Genomic DNA, 16,957 nt, shown 5'->3' with positions numbered 1-16,957 from the left:
AAAAAACAAAACAGGAAAGAAGAATGCTGCATGCATAAGGAATTATCAGATCAAGAATTGGGAAGCAAAGACGAGCATTGAAGTAGAAAAAATGGAGACAAGCCAAATCATAAGAGTCTCATTTGAACTATGCTGCATTTTAAGTTTGAAAAAAAGGGGGCAGAAAAAGAGAAAAAAGAAATATAAAAAAGGGGGAAAAGAAAAAGAAATGAAATGAAAGCAACCTAAAAGCAACCACGCCAATCCTTCTAAAGTCCGTCCGAGAGTGGCGGAGAGGAGAAAAGCTAGGGGGATGCAAATGAAAAACTCTGATAATTGTCCCGACATCTACAGAATATTAAGAACAATACCAGACAACAATAAGGTACAACAAAGGAGAGAATTTTGAAATCCTCTGTAATCCAGAAAACACCAGAGAGCCTAGGAATCATCCTTTATCCCTGTTCACACAATAAAGGGCTGTGAGGCTCTCCTCTCTTCAGCTTTTCACTGCATTTAAAAGAGGAGTTTCACATGTAAAGAGATGTTGCATAGCTTAAATGTGAAACAAATTATTTACCACATATATTGAATGTTAAAGGAATATGATTTCATGTTTAGTACTACTGTGGCAAAAATGAAATAAAATCAAAATATAATTAAAACTAGTTAAAAATTTAAATATTTTCAAATTATTTAATCTATATATAAAAAAAGTTAAAATAAATGAAACAAGTTTAAAGTAACATTTAAAAATAATTATTACCTTTAAATCTTTTTTATTTTTTATTTTTCTTCACTTTATTTTTCCTCTCTATTTTTTCCCTTCGCATTTTTCTTGACATTTTCTGAGAACTAAACATAGCCTAGGCAAATTATTTATAAATATGATGTAATGGAATCACCCACCTCATCGTCTCCACCAGCTTTGGCAGAGCTTTCCATCTTCTGGTCTTCTGCAGGGATAAATAATGCAACGGAACAAATAAATAACCCAACCAATCATGCTAGAAGCAACAAGTATGGCATTTAAGTTGTGAACAAAATGCAAGCACAAACATGATCCTAGAAAGAAAACAAGTCGGGTGAAAAAAGCAGGTAAACGTAAAAAACCAGGTTTCAAATATATTGAAACCCATGCTGCTAATAAAATTTTCTGGAACATTTAAAATCATCAATCAATATCAAAGATAACGCTACAGACCATGACTTGGATATAGCAATACAACTAAGAAAGAGAGTTGACTGTCTTTCTTGCACATGACGCGCATATTTGGAGGCAAAGTGAATTCCTAGTCATCGAATGATCTCCCATCAATCATTTACTAAACATTGGCTCCACATCAAAAAGGTCACCTAAGGAGGACCCCAAAGATTCTTGCAACATTTAAGTCTTAAAAGGACTACATTTAGAACTTCCAATTCAAACCCTCTCCCCCTGACAGGAACATCCACATTACTACAAAGGAATGACATCAAACAGCTCAAAATTTAAAGTGACTATGCGTTTACCTCCATCCTCAGGGATGTCAGAAGTCCACAAAGTAAGGTTATCCCTTAAAAGCTGCATAATTAAAGTGCTGTCTTTGTAAGATTCCTCGCTAAGGGTGTCCAACTCTGAAATAGCTTCATCAAAAGCTTGCTTTGCAAGGTGGCAAGCCCTAAGAAACAAACAACCATGGGATAAGATTCCTTGCAATAAAATTTGTTGTTTCTTAACAAAAAGATTCCATCGTACAAGAACTTTATAGATCAGGCATCATAATACAAAAATATGAAATAATTGTAAGCATACCTTTCAGGTGAATTCATAATCTCATAATAGAAGACAGAAAAATTTAAAGCCAAACCCAATCGGATGGGATGAGTGGGGGATAAATCGCTCTCTGCAGTAGTAGAAGCCGTCTGCAAAACAAATTCATGAAATAACAGACAAATTTAGTATTAAGGAATACCAAAAAAGAAAAAAAAAAATCAATATCCTGATTTGAAAAGAAATGAATTTACAGGGAAAAAGGATCTCACTATTGGTCCTTACCATTTTTTTTTAATAATTTACCATATCAAAAACGGTTTTCCAAGAGGATAATGCTTTTCAAGTTCCATATTTAAGTTAGAATGAATTTAAACCATTTCCATCATTGATATTTCTTTAACTTCTTTTATCTTAAAATTTGATTTCAATCCTACTCAAATGATCTAAAGGAAAAGTGAAAATTCCACACTACTCAAATTTGACAAGGACCACATCAAGGCAGGAACAGGAGAAATGGTATAATGCTCCCACTAGTCACCAGGAAGGACTTCTTCAGCTGATTATCGAGTTGCAAGGTGGCACCTTTTTTTCCAATTTAAAAAAAAAAAATCAGAAACAACAAAGGGACATTTAAAATCTCTGGTTGCAGCAGAATCTCAGTTCAGAGATGTGACAACAGAAACTGTGGAGGAGCATTTAATTGCTGATCTCAAATAGTACTGATTTTATAATAAAGCATTAACTGCGATGTTGAATGTTATCTTGCATGTTAGTAAAGACACAATATGTTGCCTTCAAAAGCAGGAGGAAAAAACACTTGGATTTTTGTTTGATAGATAGAGGCAACACATACTGCATGATAAGGGGGTAAACCCTAATACAGATGATATACAAGGACCACCCAGATAAAAATAAAAAGAACAACCAGAAAATAAGAAGAAACTAAGGAACTGGTCTACAAAATTCAGTAAGTTCCTCATACCATAGGTTACTGATACATTTATGCTAAGATTCAATTCAACATTGTTGCTTGTATCATTGTTTACGCTTTCTCTTGATCAATGAAGTGGAGTGATCTCATGATAATAGAGTGTTAGCTCCACTTGGGAGTCTCCAAAGGCAAAGGAAAAGTTTGACTGGGTCATAGTGGAATATAATGACACTAAAGTAACATTTTGGAAACCAAACACATCACTCTTTTGCTTTGCCTCTACCTGCAAGGGAGGGCAATGCATCAGGCAGATAGTACCATCTCTTTTGCTGATGTTCTAACTGCAAAGTAGGGTGACAGCAAGAAAGGCAGATTATTTATTCTCCCAATCTCCAGGAAAACTATAAGGGCAACTTGGTCGGGTTGAAAGTGGGAGGAAAAGCTACTAAAAAATTTCTTCAATTGAGAGCACAAGCCTCAAAATAAAAACACCAACAGCTTCATTTCATTGGGAAGATCAAGAAATGACTTTTTATACTTCTTATTTGTACCACATTAAGTTTTGAAGGGGGGCGGGGGGGAACCCACCAGTAAAATACAACTTTCTTTTCTATATTTTGATAATCTTTGGCTTTTGTAAAGCAAATAGTATCACGAACTGAGTGCTCTACTAGGAGGAATGCAGATGATCTGGAATAGATGGCCACAGAAAAACATGCCTGTGTAGCATGAATTACGTGAAACAAAAGACCTCTACCTACTAATGTTCAAAAGATTCTCAGCAGAAGCACAATAGTTTTTTTTTTTTTTTTTGTTCAATTGGCCAATAAAAAAAGGAAAGATATTAAGCATTAGAGGTTTCAAAAATAGTTCTCAGGGAAAGTGGCAAGTTTCATCAAATGTAAGCAATGTCACCCCATATCCATGCCTCTAAAAATTTATTGAATGGCAAACATGTAAAATGGGGTCATACTGAGTTCCCAATATCTTAGGGAAGGGGAAGCAATTCAAGTGTCCAAGTAAAGGTATGAAAAACAACAAATAACATAATCACCAAAGAGTCACAACATTGAGAACCTGGAAGAAATGACTTATAACTTTCAAAAGCTTCAAGCCCACTAAAATGAGTGCTCACTTTTTTTGATAGACAAAATGACTGCTCACAATGAAGCAAACCTCCTTCTCAACTAGAAAGACTACTTTGATTGATGCATAATCAAAAGTCTGAGCACATAATCCAATATGCAGACAAGATGTACCTCAGAGACGGTTCTAGACAGAAAATATGTTGCAAAGTAGCATCCTCCTTTAGAACAGAAAGGAATTCAAAACTTAGAAAAGAAAGGAAAAGAAAAGAAAATCCTCTCCCTCAATGAAAAGTTCTGATTACATCTGTGGAGAAAAAGGATTAATTCAGAGTCCAATAAGAAAATCCAACTATACCAAGCAACACAATTCATAACAACAATCCGACACAATAGAAGCTTCACCCATATCATCCTTAGCATGCTAGATACTTCCCACATGCGAAGCAAACAGAAATGGACAAAATTCATAAAAGAACAGCACGAGCTCAAATGAAACAAAAGCATATATACCTGGTATGCCTTAAGAGACTGATCAGCCGCCTCTTTCCTCTCATTGCCGGTCTTGAACTCCGCCAGGTACCGATAATAATCCCCTTTCCTGAAACAACCAAACCCTGAAATTACTACAAAAATCAAAGCACTCAAATGAAATAAAATGCACCAAACTCAAACATATTCCTTACATTTTATAGTAAAAAACAGTGGATTCACCAGCCGTAGAAGCCGGAATCAGATGCTCATCAATCACAGTCATAATATCGCTGCAAATACCCGACAGCTCAGATTCCACTTTCTGCCTGTACTCCTTGATCCGCTTTGCGTTCTGCTCATTCCCTCTCACCTCCTCCTTCTGCTCGATCGACGATAGGATCCTCCAGGAAGCCCTTCGCGCTCCGATCACGTTCTTGTACCCAACCGAAAGCAAATTCCGCTCTTCCACAGTCAACTCCACATCCAGCTTCGCCACTTTCTTCATCGCATCCACCATTTCTGCACAAAATTTTCGCAGAAAGAGTGAAATCCAGTTAGAATCTGAAACCCTAGCCCTAGCGAAATTAAAACAGCAGATCTGGAAAGCGAAAGGACGAAACACTGACCGTCGTATCGCTCGGCTTGCTCAGCGAGCTTAGCGATGTAGACGAAGTTCTCGCGAGCCATTACTGATCCCTACTTTCTCTCTCTAGTTTTCTCGGGAAAATTGAGAGAGAAAATGGTGGAGTGAAAAATGGAGCAAGGTCTGCAGAGTATATATAGGCGCGTTTGGTGGCGGACCACTCCGTTGGTCTCAATCTGACCTTGCTTGGACCCGCGTTGGATGACGGACCAATGATGAAGTGCCACGTAGCAATTAAGTATGTAGAATGACTAACGGAAGAAATTTAATGCTGTCAAATTACGTAATATGCGGAGAAAAAAAAAGTAAGAAAATATCCAAAATACTGCTTGATAAAATTGATAAATAGAAATTCATATATCTTTGTATTCATTTTTATTTTAAATATAAATTAAATTAAATCATATTTTTCAAATAATAATATTATTATTATTATAGAAAATTTTACCAACCATAATTTTGATTTTTTATTTTAAAAATAAAAAGGAAATTAAAACTATCACACATCCCTATTATTTATAAAAATTAAAAAATTAAAATTAAAATGACTCCAACCAAATATAGTTTTTAAATCACTTGATTTTTATTTTTATTTTTAATTTTCATTGTTTTGGTATTTGATGGACACCACACGTGCCTCACCTACCAAAAACATATAATAATACTAAATACATTAAATTTAATAATATAAAAAAAAAATCCTATAGCAATGATGTAATACCACAATCCAAAGTATTCAAGGGTTGGCAGTGACGTGGCATGGCCATTCAATAGTTGTTTGCCACGTCATTATTGGTGGCTTCGCCCATCAGGTTGTCAGGCTCTTGTATTTGTCACCAAATGCTTATTTCAAAACCAGCATCATGAGTCACGCAGTGAGATGAATTCTTCAAAATCAAGGGTTTGTCTTGGGGAAAAATTCAACATTATATTATCTAATCCTTGAAAAATTGGCATCAACCTACGAAAAAGAGGAGAAAAGTTTGAGCAGCCAAACAAGCCCTACAAGAAACGGTTTAAATGTGTCGTTGATTATGGAATTGTAGGGATTACTTTTCTCATTTTGTCCTTCATTAGATTAGCTTTTGAAAACTTAAAAAACCATTTCTAAAATCATCAGCAACTTTTTGGATCAACTTGATAGTGAAAAAAACAGTTATTTTATTTATTTATTTTAATTTTTTATAAAGAAGCTTTATTTTGACTTCTATAAGTTCTTTCATATTTAATAAATTTTTTATAATATCAATATTAACCTTTAAAAGTTACGACTTTCATATCAAATTCAACTTCCAAGTAAAACCGTAAACAAAAAATTATCACCAATGAGACCTAAGTAAAATCGGAAATAAAAAATGATCCCAAACAAGACCTAGATATTATGACGTTTAGGTAAATTAATCAAAAGAGAGCCTAAACAAAACCAATTTAAATAAGAATGATTATTAATATTTTACGATCATCAAATTGGCTTGTTAGAAGCTAAAAACTTTTTGGATCAACTTTATAGTGAAAAAAACAATTATTTTGACTTCTATAAGAAGTTTTTCACATTTAATAAATTTTTTACAATATCGATGTTAACCTTTAAAAGTTACGACTTTCATATCAAATTCAACTTTCAGGTAAAACCGTAAACAAAAAATTATCACCAATGAGACCTGAGTAAAACCAAAAATAAAAAATTATCCCAAACAAGACCCAAAGATATTATTATGACATTTAGGAGAGCCTTAACAAAACCAATTTAAACAAGAATGACTATTAATATCTTATGAGCTCATCGAATTGGTTTGTTAGAAGCTAAAAACTTCTTTCAAACATGAATAAAAGCTTTTGATATATATATATATATATATATATACATGATCTTAGCAAAAGAACTTCGAACTTGAAAAAGAGCTTAAGGGGTTGTTTGGTTAGTGTTTTCAAAAACAGTTTTCTATTTTTGAGAACAAAAAACATGCAAAATGTGTTTGATAAGAAAGTTTCTTTTGTTCCCATGTGTTCTCCGTGTTTTCTAAAGCCCGATTTTCAGATAATAAAAAAATGGTGTTTTCTGCATTTTTGCCATTGTTCTGAGAAGAAAAACAAAAGTAGATGTTCTTCTTGTTTTCAATCAGTGTTCTTAGGTGTTCTCATCTCTTCACGATGAAGGAAACAAGGGAAAATCAGAAAATGGGAAAATAAAAAAATAAAAAAATAGGTCTAACAAAAATTCAACCAAAAACTCAACATTATCCGACAAATTTTTATTTATTTTTTAGTCATTTTCGTTTTAATATTTTTTGGATATTTCAAAATTTATCCCCATATGATTTTTCAGATGCATTTCAAAGCCAAAACCTTTATCTTCTAAGTATAATGTATTACTATTTGATATCATAACTTTTATCTTCATAAAATCCAATAATTGATATTTACCAATTTATAATATTTTGATCATATAATTTATCAATTATTGAAATCAAACATATTTAGAAATGTTTACAAAGTAATCCTTTATTTGAAAAATTAAAACTAATGCATAAAATTTTCTTTTGTTATTATCTTTTGTTGAATTTTTTTATTTATATCTTTTTTCATTAATCCAAACGAGTTAGGAAAAAACATTCAATTAAAAAAAAAAACACCAACTTTCAAACATGTTTTATTTTATTTGTTTTAAAACACTTTTTTTCTTAACTCAACCAAACATTATTTTTGGGCTTTTGAGAACAAAAACTATTTTTCAAAATTTAGTACCCAAACGAAATTTTATTTATAAAAACACAAAAAAACTGTTCTTAAAAATTATTTTTAAAAACTCTTTTCCAAGAATAGTTTTCGAAAACACCAATCAAACAGACCTAAATCTTTTTTTTTTTTTTTTTTTTTTTTTTTTTTTTTTTGTGCTTTAGCTAGAAGCCAAAGTCAAAGTCATACTTTCAAAGAAATAATAATGGTTTGATGGAAGTTAATTAAAATATGAAACATCTTTCTACATAAGCTAAAAGAAGAGCTTCTACACCAAGTAACATCATCCCAACTTCTATTTGAAGTTCATTTCAAAGTCACAAGCTCTTCCAATAGAATTAGTCGAAACAGATTTTTAACTTCCCAAAAAATCACTTCAAATAAGATCTTAATATAAAGGTCAAGATAATACATTTTTCTTGTAAAACCCTTATTCTAACTCATATCAACAACTATTAAACTTTTCATATGAAATTATGACTTTGGCTTCGATTTTGTGTTCTAGCTAAAACTAAAAACCGATCAAGGCCTAAATCAGAATGGATTGATTCCTAAAACATAATCACAAGGAAATCAGTAAACTAGGGAACTTGATTCAATGCAAAATCAGGGGGAAAAACCCTACCTTTAATTCAACAATGCGAATCCCCCATTCCAAACAGATTGGTGAAGAAAATGTTCAAATCTCAGACACCAAAAATGGGATTAATGTTGATCTAAGCTTATCAACCAGCAGTTATGGTACAAAAATTCAGAAACTTAGAACAATTAGGTGAAAAACTACTAGTATCATTTAGGTATTCTTCTAAGTAGTTTGTACTTGCCAAAAACATTCTTACGCTCCCAGAGATATGGGATGAAAAAAGACCGATAAGTTGCAGGTGAAAGCTCCCTGTCCAGATAAGGCAACACCGCAACAGCCTAAAGCACATAAAATTTTAGTAACCAAGGTTATGTTTGATCCCAGAAAATTTGAGGGAAAATACAAAGGAAAGAAAATAAAGAGGAAAAGTAGAAGAAAAGAAGAATTAAAGAAAAATAAAAAAGAAATTTGAAGTTAATAAATTATTTTTATATGCTACCTCAAACTCATTTCATTTATTTTAATTTTTTTATATAAAGATTAAATATTTGTGAAAATATGTAAGCTTCTAACTAATTTTAATTATATTTCATTTTCTTTCGTATTTTTCATAATGAAACCAAACATGTGAAAGTCATTTTCCTTAGCATTTCCTTTTTTCTTTTCTTAATATTTTGTTGGAACCAAACATTGTGTAAGAGTTTAAGCTTTAAAAAAAGTTAGTAGTAGCTTAACAATGTATCAGGATTCTAGTTATTATTTATTCTCGCATCTATTTATCTGTAATCTGTAATTGCTAATTTCTCTCCCTACAGGTGATGAAACGTGTGTGGTATAAATTAAGGTAAAATAGTTTTACCTCCCAAGTTGATAAGTCACTTCCACGGGAAGGGTAGGGTCGTTGAAGCTCAAGCTCTACGAGGAAAGTACAAGCTTCAAGATTGCGAAGCTGTGAATTTCATTTGAGAATATTTTTTATGAGCCACTTAATTTAAATGAGAAGGCAAAGAAGAAAAATACGATATAGACTGAGAAATATGAACTAGTTTAGAGGAGGGGTTGATTACATATTGCTCATCTGATGCCTTGTTCTTGTTGTTAAAATAAGATGGTGCTGCTGAAGTTCCGCCCAAGGTGGAATTGAATGGCAATGGAAGGAGACCTCGGAACCCATCATCAATCCATCGAACTTCACCCACATAATCAGGAATGAAAAATGACGATGGGAACCGGTGCCATTCGCTCCCAACACAAACTACAGAACCTGCATTATACAGAATAGAGGAAATAAACAGTCAGATAAACGTGTTGTTTCCCTGATACAACTAAATGCATATCTTCTTCTATATTTATTTATTCTAATGAAGTAGATAAACTTTGGATTTGCATAGAGTACTGTAAAATATTTCTTGTAAAGCCATCTACAACTCATGAATTATCTGTCACTAGAACAAATTTGGAGCTTGGGGGTGAATTCTGGAATACTTGTGATCCAACAAGAATTTGGGCAATAATTTTGGGACATGTGCATAGATTCAGTCCAGTAAGAAAAAAATTCATGCCATAAAATAAAAAGAGCATATGTTGTGACTTTTGAGTAGTGAACTATTAGAAAATTTCAATAGACTTCATAAAAGTTTTAGAATTACTCACTGAACTGCAAGTCAAGTCATATGCGCATAGGTTCTGTTTGTTCCAACGCAGAATCCAACCATAAAAATTGTGTTAATGTTGTTAGATAGGCTGTTCGCTAGTTTAGTGTACAGCATTATGGGCAAGCTATACAGCCGAAGAAAGTGCATAACATGAAATGAATAATGATGAAATTCCAGCTTATGACTAGTAGTAAGGTGGCTCTAGAAAAGTAAGAAAAAAATCCATTTTTCACACATTTTTAGGATATGCAAACTGTTATCTAGAGTATCTAAGTTCTTGTGCGCTGACTCTTAAGCAGACCCATGAAGTAAGTTCTCCACCATGCTGTTAGATAGGGTGTCACCAAACACCAAAAAATTCATAATAAAAAAATACTGCCTATCATTTGAGACCTTCCACAAATCTTCAGAAAAGTTTGTCACACTTTTCAGCACCATCTGATAGTTCATGCCAAATATGGTAAAAAAGTAGTGATTCTCACCACTTCCTACATCTTCATGGTGCTCGAAATGCTTGTAAATCTCCAAAGGAGCAGAATAACCATTGAGCATTGAAAATGTACGCGCATGAGAGGCACATAAGATAAGGCCAAGAACCACTGGTCTTAGGCATTTGGCTATCTGCACAGGCAAGCAAAGAATGTTTGACAATGAGCCAGAATATTTATTGAAATGGCTTAGAGCAAATTATAGGAATATGGGATAAGCTCACCATAACCATCAAATAGTTAGCATTGGGATAATATGGGTCTCGAAAAAGATCTGGAAAGCTCTCAATGACAGCTGAAGCAGCAACACAGACAAGTGGATATATTGGATAGAGGAACCTGCAAGGGTAATGGGAATATATTATCAGTCATTTTGCTTGCTGGCAGTCAATAATAAAGTGCCCTATACTTGGGATTAAAGGATCTTCTGATCATCGTCAGCACCTAAAAGGCCTCACCAAGAGAAAGTAAACAAATTGAACAACAGGATTTTAGACCAAGAAAGTAGTGAGTAGATCACGATCACATGAAAAGTTTTTTATCTAACCCCATGCTATGCATATGCAGTCTGAAATGCATAAAGAACCCAGGTTCAATGTACAAACCCAACCAAATACAAGCAAGTTAACATGCTTAAGAATAATGAATAGCATTAGACTAGCCAGAGTCTATAGACTAAATGCGATCCTAAAATACAAGGCATATGTCTAGGATTGACTGAGCCTGAAAATATAGGCAGGCATGATTTTTTTAGCAGGCCCAAAACCTATAAATTCAGATCCAGACTGTTCAGTGAAGCTCAATAGTGCTCTGAGTCTTACAACTTCTTTATATGATATGGTTTATATTAATCGAAAACACAATCTCCAAAGATTTTGCTAAATAGCATGAATTTCATTAAATCGTTTTCTACAACTACAAGTAAGCAATTTTGTTGAAAGATGCCAAAAGAGGGAAGTAACCCAAGCACACTTTGTATGATTCACTCAAAGGGAAAAAGAAAAAAAGAAAGATTATCCTTCATTCACATCTTAAGCATTCCACACAAAAATCATCAAGGTTGAGCAACGGATGCTGGCTCTAGGAACGGATGGAAAGCCACAATAGCTCAAATTGGTGGATGAAGAATTCATTGTCAAACCATAGCCATATGATTCACACGAGTTTCATTCCGTCACTGACGAACAATTCTTGCCTTTTTCTTAGAGTGGATTGAGGAAGAAGTGGAACTCTGACTTTTATTGTATTAGTTTTTCAGGTACTGTAAATTGTGTGTAGAGCAGGATCCATGCAGTTAAAATTAAGAGGAAATTGAACAAAGCACTGGCCCATAGACATCAACAGCTTTTCATACTAAATGAATAACACGCACTGGTACAAGTACAACCATAGAATAATTTCAGTGGAAAGTCTCGTTAATTTTTTGAAATTTCAGTAGCATATTCAGAAATGTCCTAGCCTCCAGCAATATGAACACCTTTTTTTTTTTTTTTTCCTTTTCATAGGTAAATGAAGGATATATTTTAATACCTTAGACTGAACGAATATGTCATACTTTAGAAGTTCAAAACAACTAGCTGGAAACTAGCCATATTCATAATCATTCTTTAAAAGGAAAATATGGCAGGAATTCATTTTTCTAAAGAAGTGACATTAATAAGTCTGCAGAATAGTTAAGAAAATGACAGAAATAGTTATACCTTTCTTCTTTGTGTGGTTGTAAAGACATAAATCCCAGCCAAATATAAATAGGTGAAATGACAATTAGCAGGTCTGGAACATATTTCTTCCTCACAATGGGCAAAATTCCCAGAAACAGTAAGGCAAGCACAAAGCAGAAGTTGAAATTGTTAAATCCATTCCTCAGATAATATAGTGGCCCTTCAATCCCATACAAATGGCTCTCGCCACCACCTAAGACATTATATATCAAAAGATTCAAAACAGATGACGTCCATCTTCCATAGTAGTGGTAGTCAACAAGAAGTGAGAGTGCCTGGAAGAAATCCAAAACATTCAAAATTAAATAAACATTAAGAAATTAAAATAAGATGAAAACTCTTGATAACTCCTTTAATTTTGATTGCCAAGAAACAGGAATGCTATCATAGATTGTTCCTTAATAACCGAAGCTGTACCAGAGTTAACTTACAAGGAGGGCAAGAGAAGTGATAACCCCTGAAAGAAATGTTTGTTTGAATTTTCTTGCTAAAGCATAGAAAGTGACTGGCAGAAAAACCAAGATTGAGAATGGCCAGCCAAGTATAACCCCAACTACAGCAACAGAAACTGCCATTGCCGGTTTCTCAAGAAGAAATAGACCTGAGGAGAGACTGACTGCATACATAGAAAACGAGCTAGGCAAAAAACCTGCAAACAAACTTAAAACACTGGATATCAGAGAAATACAAGAAGTTCCAGAACTATTTCTCAATGAATGATGCAAGAAATAAAATTACATCTAATTAACATTTGGCTCAAGGTCAAGATGTATGAGTGAAAAAAGAGAATACAGACACATAAGGAGAGAAACTAGGATAGTATTCTGGGAAACAAAGGAGAAAAATGAGGGAGAGGCACGCTCACTTGTGCTAGCAAAAAAGCAACCACTGGTTAAGCATAGCATTGCAAGTGTGTAAGCGGCAAGACGGCGTCCATACTTCCTAGAAAGGGCTACCACCAGAACAGTGTCTGTGATGACAGAGATGAGACCAAGAAAGAGCCTTACAGCATAAAATACTCTCACCTGTTATGACAAGAAAGAGCCTTACAGAGATGAGACCAACAATACATTATATCCAATTGAAGACATGAAAATTTTCCAATCAAAAGCAATTGTGACAATAATATTTCAAAGTACAGATAGATCTTACCTTTTCCCCACCATACAACCAGGAAGCTGGTTTACCCACTAATTCATGAAAAAGGAGATATAAATATGACCGAAGGGCAAACTGGGAGCTGCAAGAGAAGTACAACAAAAATCAGTGCCCAATGAAAAATAGGTTTAGTCAAGGAAAATTTTCATCATAATTCAAACTTGAGGACCTATCTGTCATAAATTGCAGTATACTAGGATAAATTAACAACCAGAAAAAAAAAAAAAGGAGGGTGGGGGGTGTGGTTTGGTCACATACGGGTGCCCCACAGGATCATACAGTTTACATTACTGCTATGCACACTGCTGCTTCTACAGTTCTACTGTAATTCATGTCATTGCTACACAACACACGCATAAAATACATGTCTAAATCTCAACCCATCAGTGACTTGGATTGCAAATTTGAACTCTAATATAATTGAAAACTTTCTAAATACAGAAATGTAAAAGGTGTAACATATGCCTGATGGAAAAGACCAAGTGGTAGTGTCCTATGGCAACAAACCAGAGATCCTGAGTTCAAGTCTCTAGAGTATTTTAAGTGGTGTAGGGTAGAGGGGCAGGCTATATCAGCTTGGGATTTTCTTTGCCACCAGTTGGGATAAATGCCTCACTGTCAGGTGAATTCCCTGAAAAAAAAAAAGTGCCTAATAAAAAGAATTTATGGTGCAGACAGCACACAGGAATAAGAATGGAAACGGAATGGGATAAATGCCCCATTGTCAGGTGAATTCCTTGAAAGAAGGTGACAATCACATTTGAAACACTCGAATAAAGATTGGTAATGAGAAATCAATTTCATTCCCATTCATTAATGTGTTCAGATTCCTTTTTAAAAATAGGAATGAAAATAAAAAATTAATTAGTATGAAAACCAAATCTCACTCTCACTAGGATTTTGATTCCTCTCCTCTACATGGTATTGTTGTGATTCACCTCCATTTCCAGCCTATTTCCATGTCGAAGAGAAGATTCAAAATCCTTGCAAGTCTGGGATTTGGTTTCCATAAGAATGAACCTTGAATTCCTACTCCCATTCTAAAAACAAAATAAAATCCAAACACAGTAATACCTCATTGGCATTCTTCATTCCATCTTTCCAAACACGTCCTTAACATAATCGGACAAAAATTGCTGTTGAATTCAACCATACTTGTAAAACTTCTTTGAATCATTAATGAACAGTTCTGAGGTGTAATGCTTTCATTTCCCATCAATCCTACTAATTTCCTTCTATATGTATAACGACAACAAGAAAATCTCAAAGCTGCAATTCATATTCAAACAAATCCATCGTTTCCACTAGCACAAGCAAACTCCAAAATTACAAAATGTGGAAAAAGAAATCTGAAATTGATTTTTTTTTTTTTTTTACCTATATTCCCAAGTTTGGAAACCAGATTTGTAGAGGAGGAAGTGGAGAGGCTCCCAATAGTTGAAAACCTCATCGCAGTCGTGGATGATATTCGATGTGGCGCTCATGTACCTCAACACAGCTAGGGCAATCAACGGCGTCAGCCATCTCAGCCCCTTCTCTCCCTCTTCTCCGCCGTCCGGTCGCCCCGGCTTGTCGACCTTCGAGTACGCTGCCGATGACGACGATGACGACGATGCCGACTCATCCGACGGCTGAGATCGTCTCTGCCGAGCTGCTTGAGCCATTTCGCTCCTCTCTCTGCCTTTTTTGCTTCACTGTGTTTGAACACTTCCGCCGTTGTTTGGCTTCCTTTTTCTTTTTCTTTTTCTTTTATTTATATTTTTTTATTCTGTTGGGTGGATGCCTTTCTTCGTTCTAAAGCAAGTAAATGGCTGCAATGGGCCAGTCGGGCCCAATCGGTCCCAATTACGATCCAACATCCGCAGTATTTAGGCCCAATAATTAGTTCCCGATGGGTGGGCCCGAATCTAATCAGGCGAACCAACAACGGGAGGAGAATTCTTGTTGGCTATGTTTTGTTCCATAGGTTTTATTTTGATTATTAGAAAATTAGAGGGAAAATGATAGAAAAAAAAATTTTAAATAGAAAAAATTAAAAAAATGAAAATATATTTACTGTTAATAAATTATTTTTATTTAATTATTAAAATTAATTTTATTTTTTTCCTCCTATATAAAGATTTAATAGTTAAAATATATATAAATTTTCAACTAATATTAATTATATTTGAATTTTTATTTATGATTTTCATTTTTCACTATAAAACAAACATGAGAGAATTATTTCTTAAATTTTTTTTTTCTAATTTTCAGACAAATATAACTATAATACGAAAATAAAATAGAAAGAAAATATTTTTAAAAAATGAACAAAAAAAATTATAATTTTTATCTGTAGATTAATCAATTATTGATAATTTATTTGTTTACATGATATTTTATTTTTATAAAATATAAAATTTTCTTGTCACCCAATTTTTTATAAATACATATTTTTTTCACCTTATGGCAATTTTTCAAACAGATGACTTAATTTTATTCTTCTTAACATCATAATCAAGTGATAAACACTTTTAAAAAACATTTTCAGTCTAAAAATATTTAAAAAGTATTTTTAAATATTTAAAAAATTATTTATAGTATTAAAAAATCATTTTTTACGTTTTTCCTCTAATAAACACTTATTAATGATATTTTTTAAAACACTTTTCGATAATACTTTCGTTCAAAACACTTCAAGTAAAAACACCGCATCCATTTACAAATAAATAAGTAATATATTATTTATTATTATTATTATTTGAATTAAATTAATTTAAATACTTATACACTTTTTCTTTTTTTTTCTTTTTTCACTTGAAAAAAGGAAGCGAACTTGCATGGGATTGGGGTTCCCTAAATCCAACAACAACCAGGTTTCCATATTTCAAGAATCACAGCACAATCCCCCTTGCTTTCTATATATAAAAAGCATTCTATATTCAGTCTCTCTTCTCTATAAAAGAAAAGTAACCCAACGTTAAGGATAAATTCAACAGCAATGGAGATCATAAACCCTCAATCTCAATCTCAAAAACCCAAGAAGAATCCAAGAAACCCAGCAAAAAGGAGGAAGATACATGAAGATTTTGATCATCGCGTAGAAGTATGCAGCAAAGAAGATGGGTTTCTGGGTTCTTACTATGAGGCCAAGGTTCTCGGGAAAGTTGGCAGAAACAAGCTCATGGTGGAGTACAAAACCTTACTGTCAGATGAAGATGGGCAGCAGCCCCTCAAGGAGATTGTTGAAGCTGCAGAAGTGAGGCCTGTCCCTCCGGTAATCCTGGTTACCGGGTTCGAAGTGCTGGATACGGTGGATGCTTTCGACAACGATGGATGGTGGGTGGGGAGGATCAGCGGGAGCTATGAAGATGGGAAGTACTTTGTGTATTTTGAGAGTTCAGGGGATGAGCTTGCTTACCCTATTCACAGGCTTAGGGTTCATCAAGAATGGGAGGATGGGCAGTGGCTTGTAGTTCGGTAGTTGTTGTGTCTAATTTTTATTTTTTTTTCCTTTCCCACTTTTTCTTTTCTTTTCCTTCCATTTTTCCTTAAATTTTTTGGAAACTAAACATACCCAAAACCAAAACTTTGTGGAAAAAAACTTAGCCATTGTAATAGAGGAGAGAAAAAAAGTGTTGTTGATGAAGAAAAAGAATTGCATGACATCCTGAGATGATTGTGTGAAAAATTTTGTAAGCAATATGAATGGTGGTTTCTTTTGGGTCAGGGTTATCAACCATATTGCTCCATCTAATTTCCCTCGTAT

The 16,957-nt window shown here is 33.8% G+C and overlaps 3 protein-coding genes across 4 annotated transcripts; 1 reads left to right on the top strand and 2 right to left on the bottom strand.

Moving 5' to 3' along the window:
• Positions 1-77: 77 nt before the first annotated feature.
• Positions 78-4,974, bottom strand: LOC117908774 (14-3-3-like protein D). Its single transcript, XM_034822501.1, has 7 exons — positions 4,852-4,974; positions 4,438-4,744; positions 4,265-4,352; positions 1,775-1,884; positions 1,492-1,640; positions 889-935; positions 78-489 (listed from the first exon to the last, which is right to left on the bottom strand). The coding sequence occupies exons 1-7, from the start codon at positions 4,910-4,912 to the stop codon at positions 487-489; spliced, it is 765 nt and encodes a 254-aa protein (XP_034678392.1). The 5' UTR covers positions 4,913-4,974; the 3' UTR covers positions 78-486.
• Positions 4,975-8,177: 3,203 nt separating this feature from the next.
• Positions 8,178-14,928, bottom strand: LOC117909491 (dol-P-Man:Man(6)GlcNAc(2)-PP-Dol alpha-1,2-mannosyltransferase). Of its 2 annotated transcripts, none has more exons than XM_034823531.1 (10): positions 14,587-14,928; positions 13,204-13,291; positions 12,917-13,076; positions 12,483-12,700; positions 12,031-12,326; positions 10,555-10,669; positions 10,325-10,463; positions 9,255-9,451; positions 9,047-9,136; positions 8,178-8,525 (listed from the first exon to the last, which is right to left on the bottom strand). In XM_034823531.1, exons 1-10 carry the CDS (start codon positions 14,871-14,873, stop codon positions 8,394-8,396), a joined length of 1,722 nt encoding a protein of 573 aa, XP_034679422.1. In that variant the 5' UTR covers positions 14,874-14,928; the 3' UTR covers positions 8,178-8,393. The 2 variants fall into 2 exon arrangements, with proteins under 2 accessions (XP_034679422.1, XP_034679423.1); XM_034823532.1 differs by lacking the exon at positions 14,587-14,928 and adding an exon at positions 14,284-14,522.
• Positions 14,929-16,189: 1,261 nt separating this feature from the next.
• On the top strand, positions 16,190-16,672 carry LOC117909050 (protein AGENET DOMAIN (AGD)-CONTAINING P1). The gene has a single exon (XM_034822953.1). The coding sequence runs from the start codon at positions 16,190-16,192 to the stop codon at positions 16,670-16,672; it is 483 nt and encodes a 160-aa protein (XP_034678844.1).
• The last annotated feature ends 285 nt before the right edge of the window (positions 16,673-16,957 follow it).

This window comes from Vitis riparia, chromosome 19 (assembly GCF_004353265.1).
Source record: "Vitis riparia cultivar Riparia Gloire de Montpellier isolate 1030 chromosome 19, EGFV_Vit.rip_1.0, whole genome shotgun sequence".
Taxonomy (NCBI): Eukaryota; Viridiplantae; Streptophyta; class Magnoliopsida; order Vitales; family Vitaceae; genus Vitis; species Vitis riparia.
The sequence above is the reverse complement of the archived record's forward strand: the minus strand, read 5'-3'. Positions and strand labels throughout refer to the sequence as shown.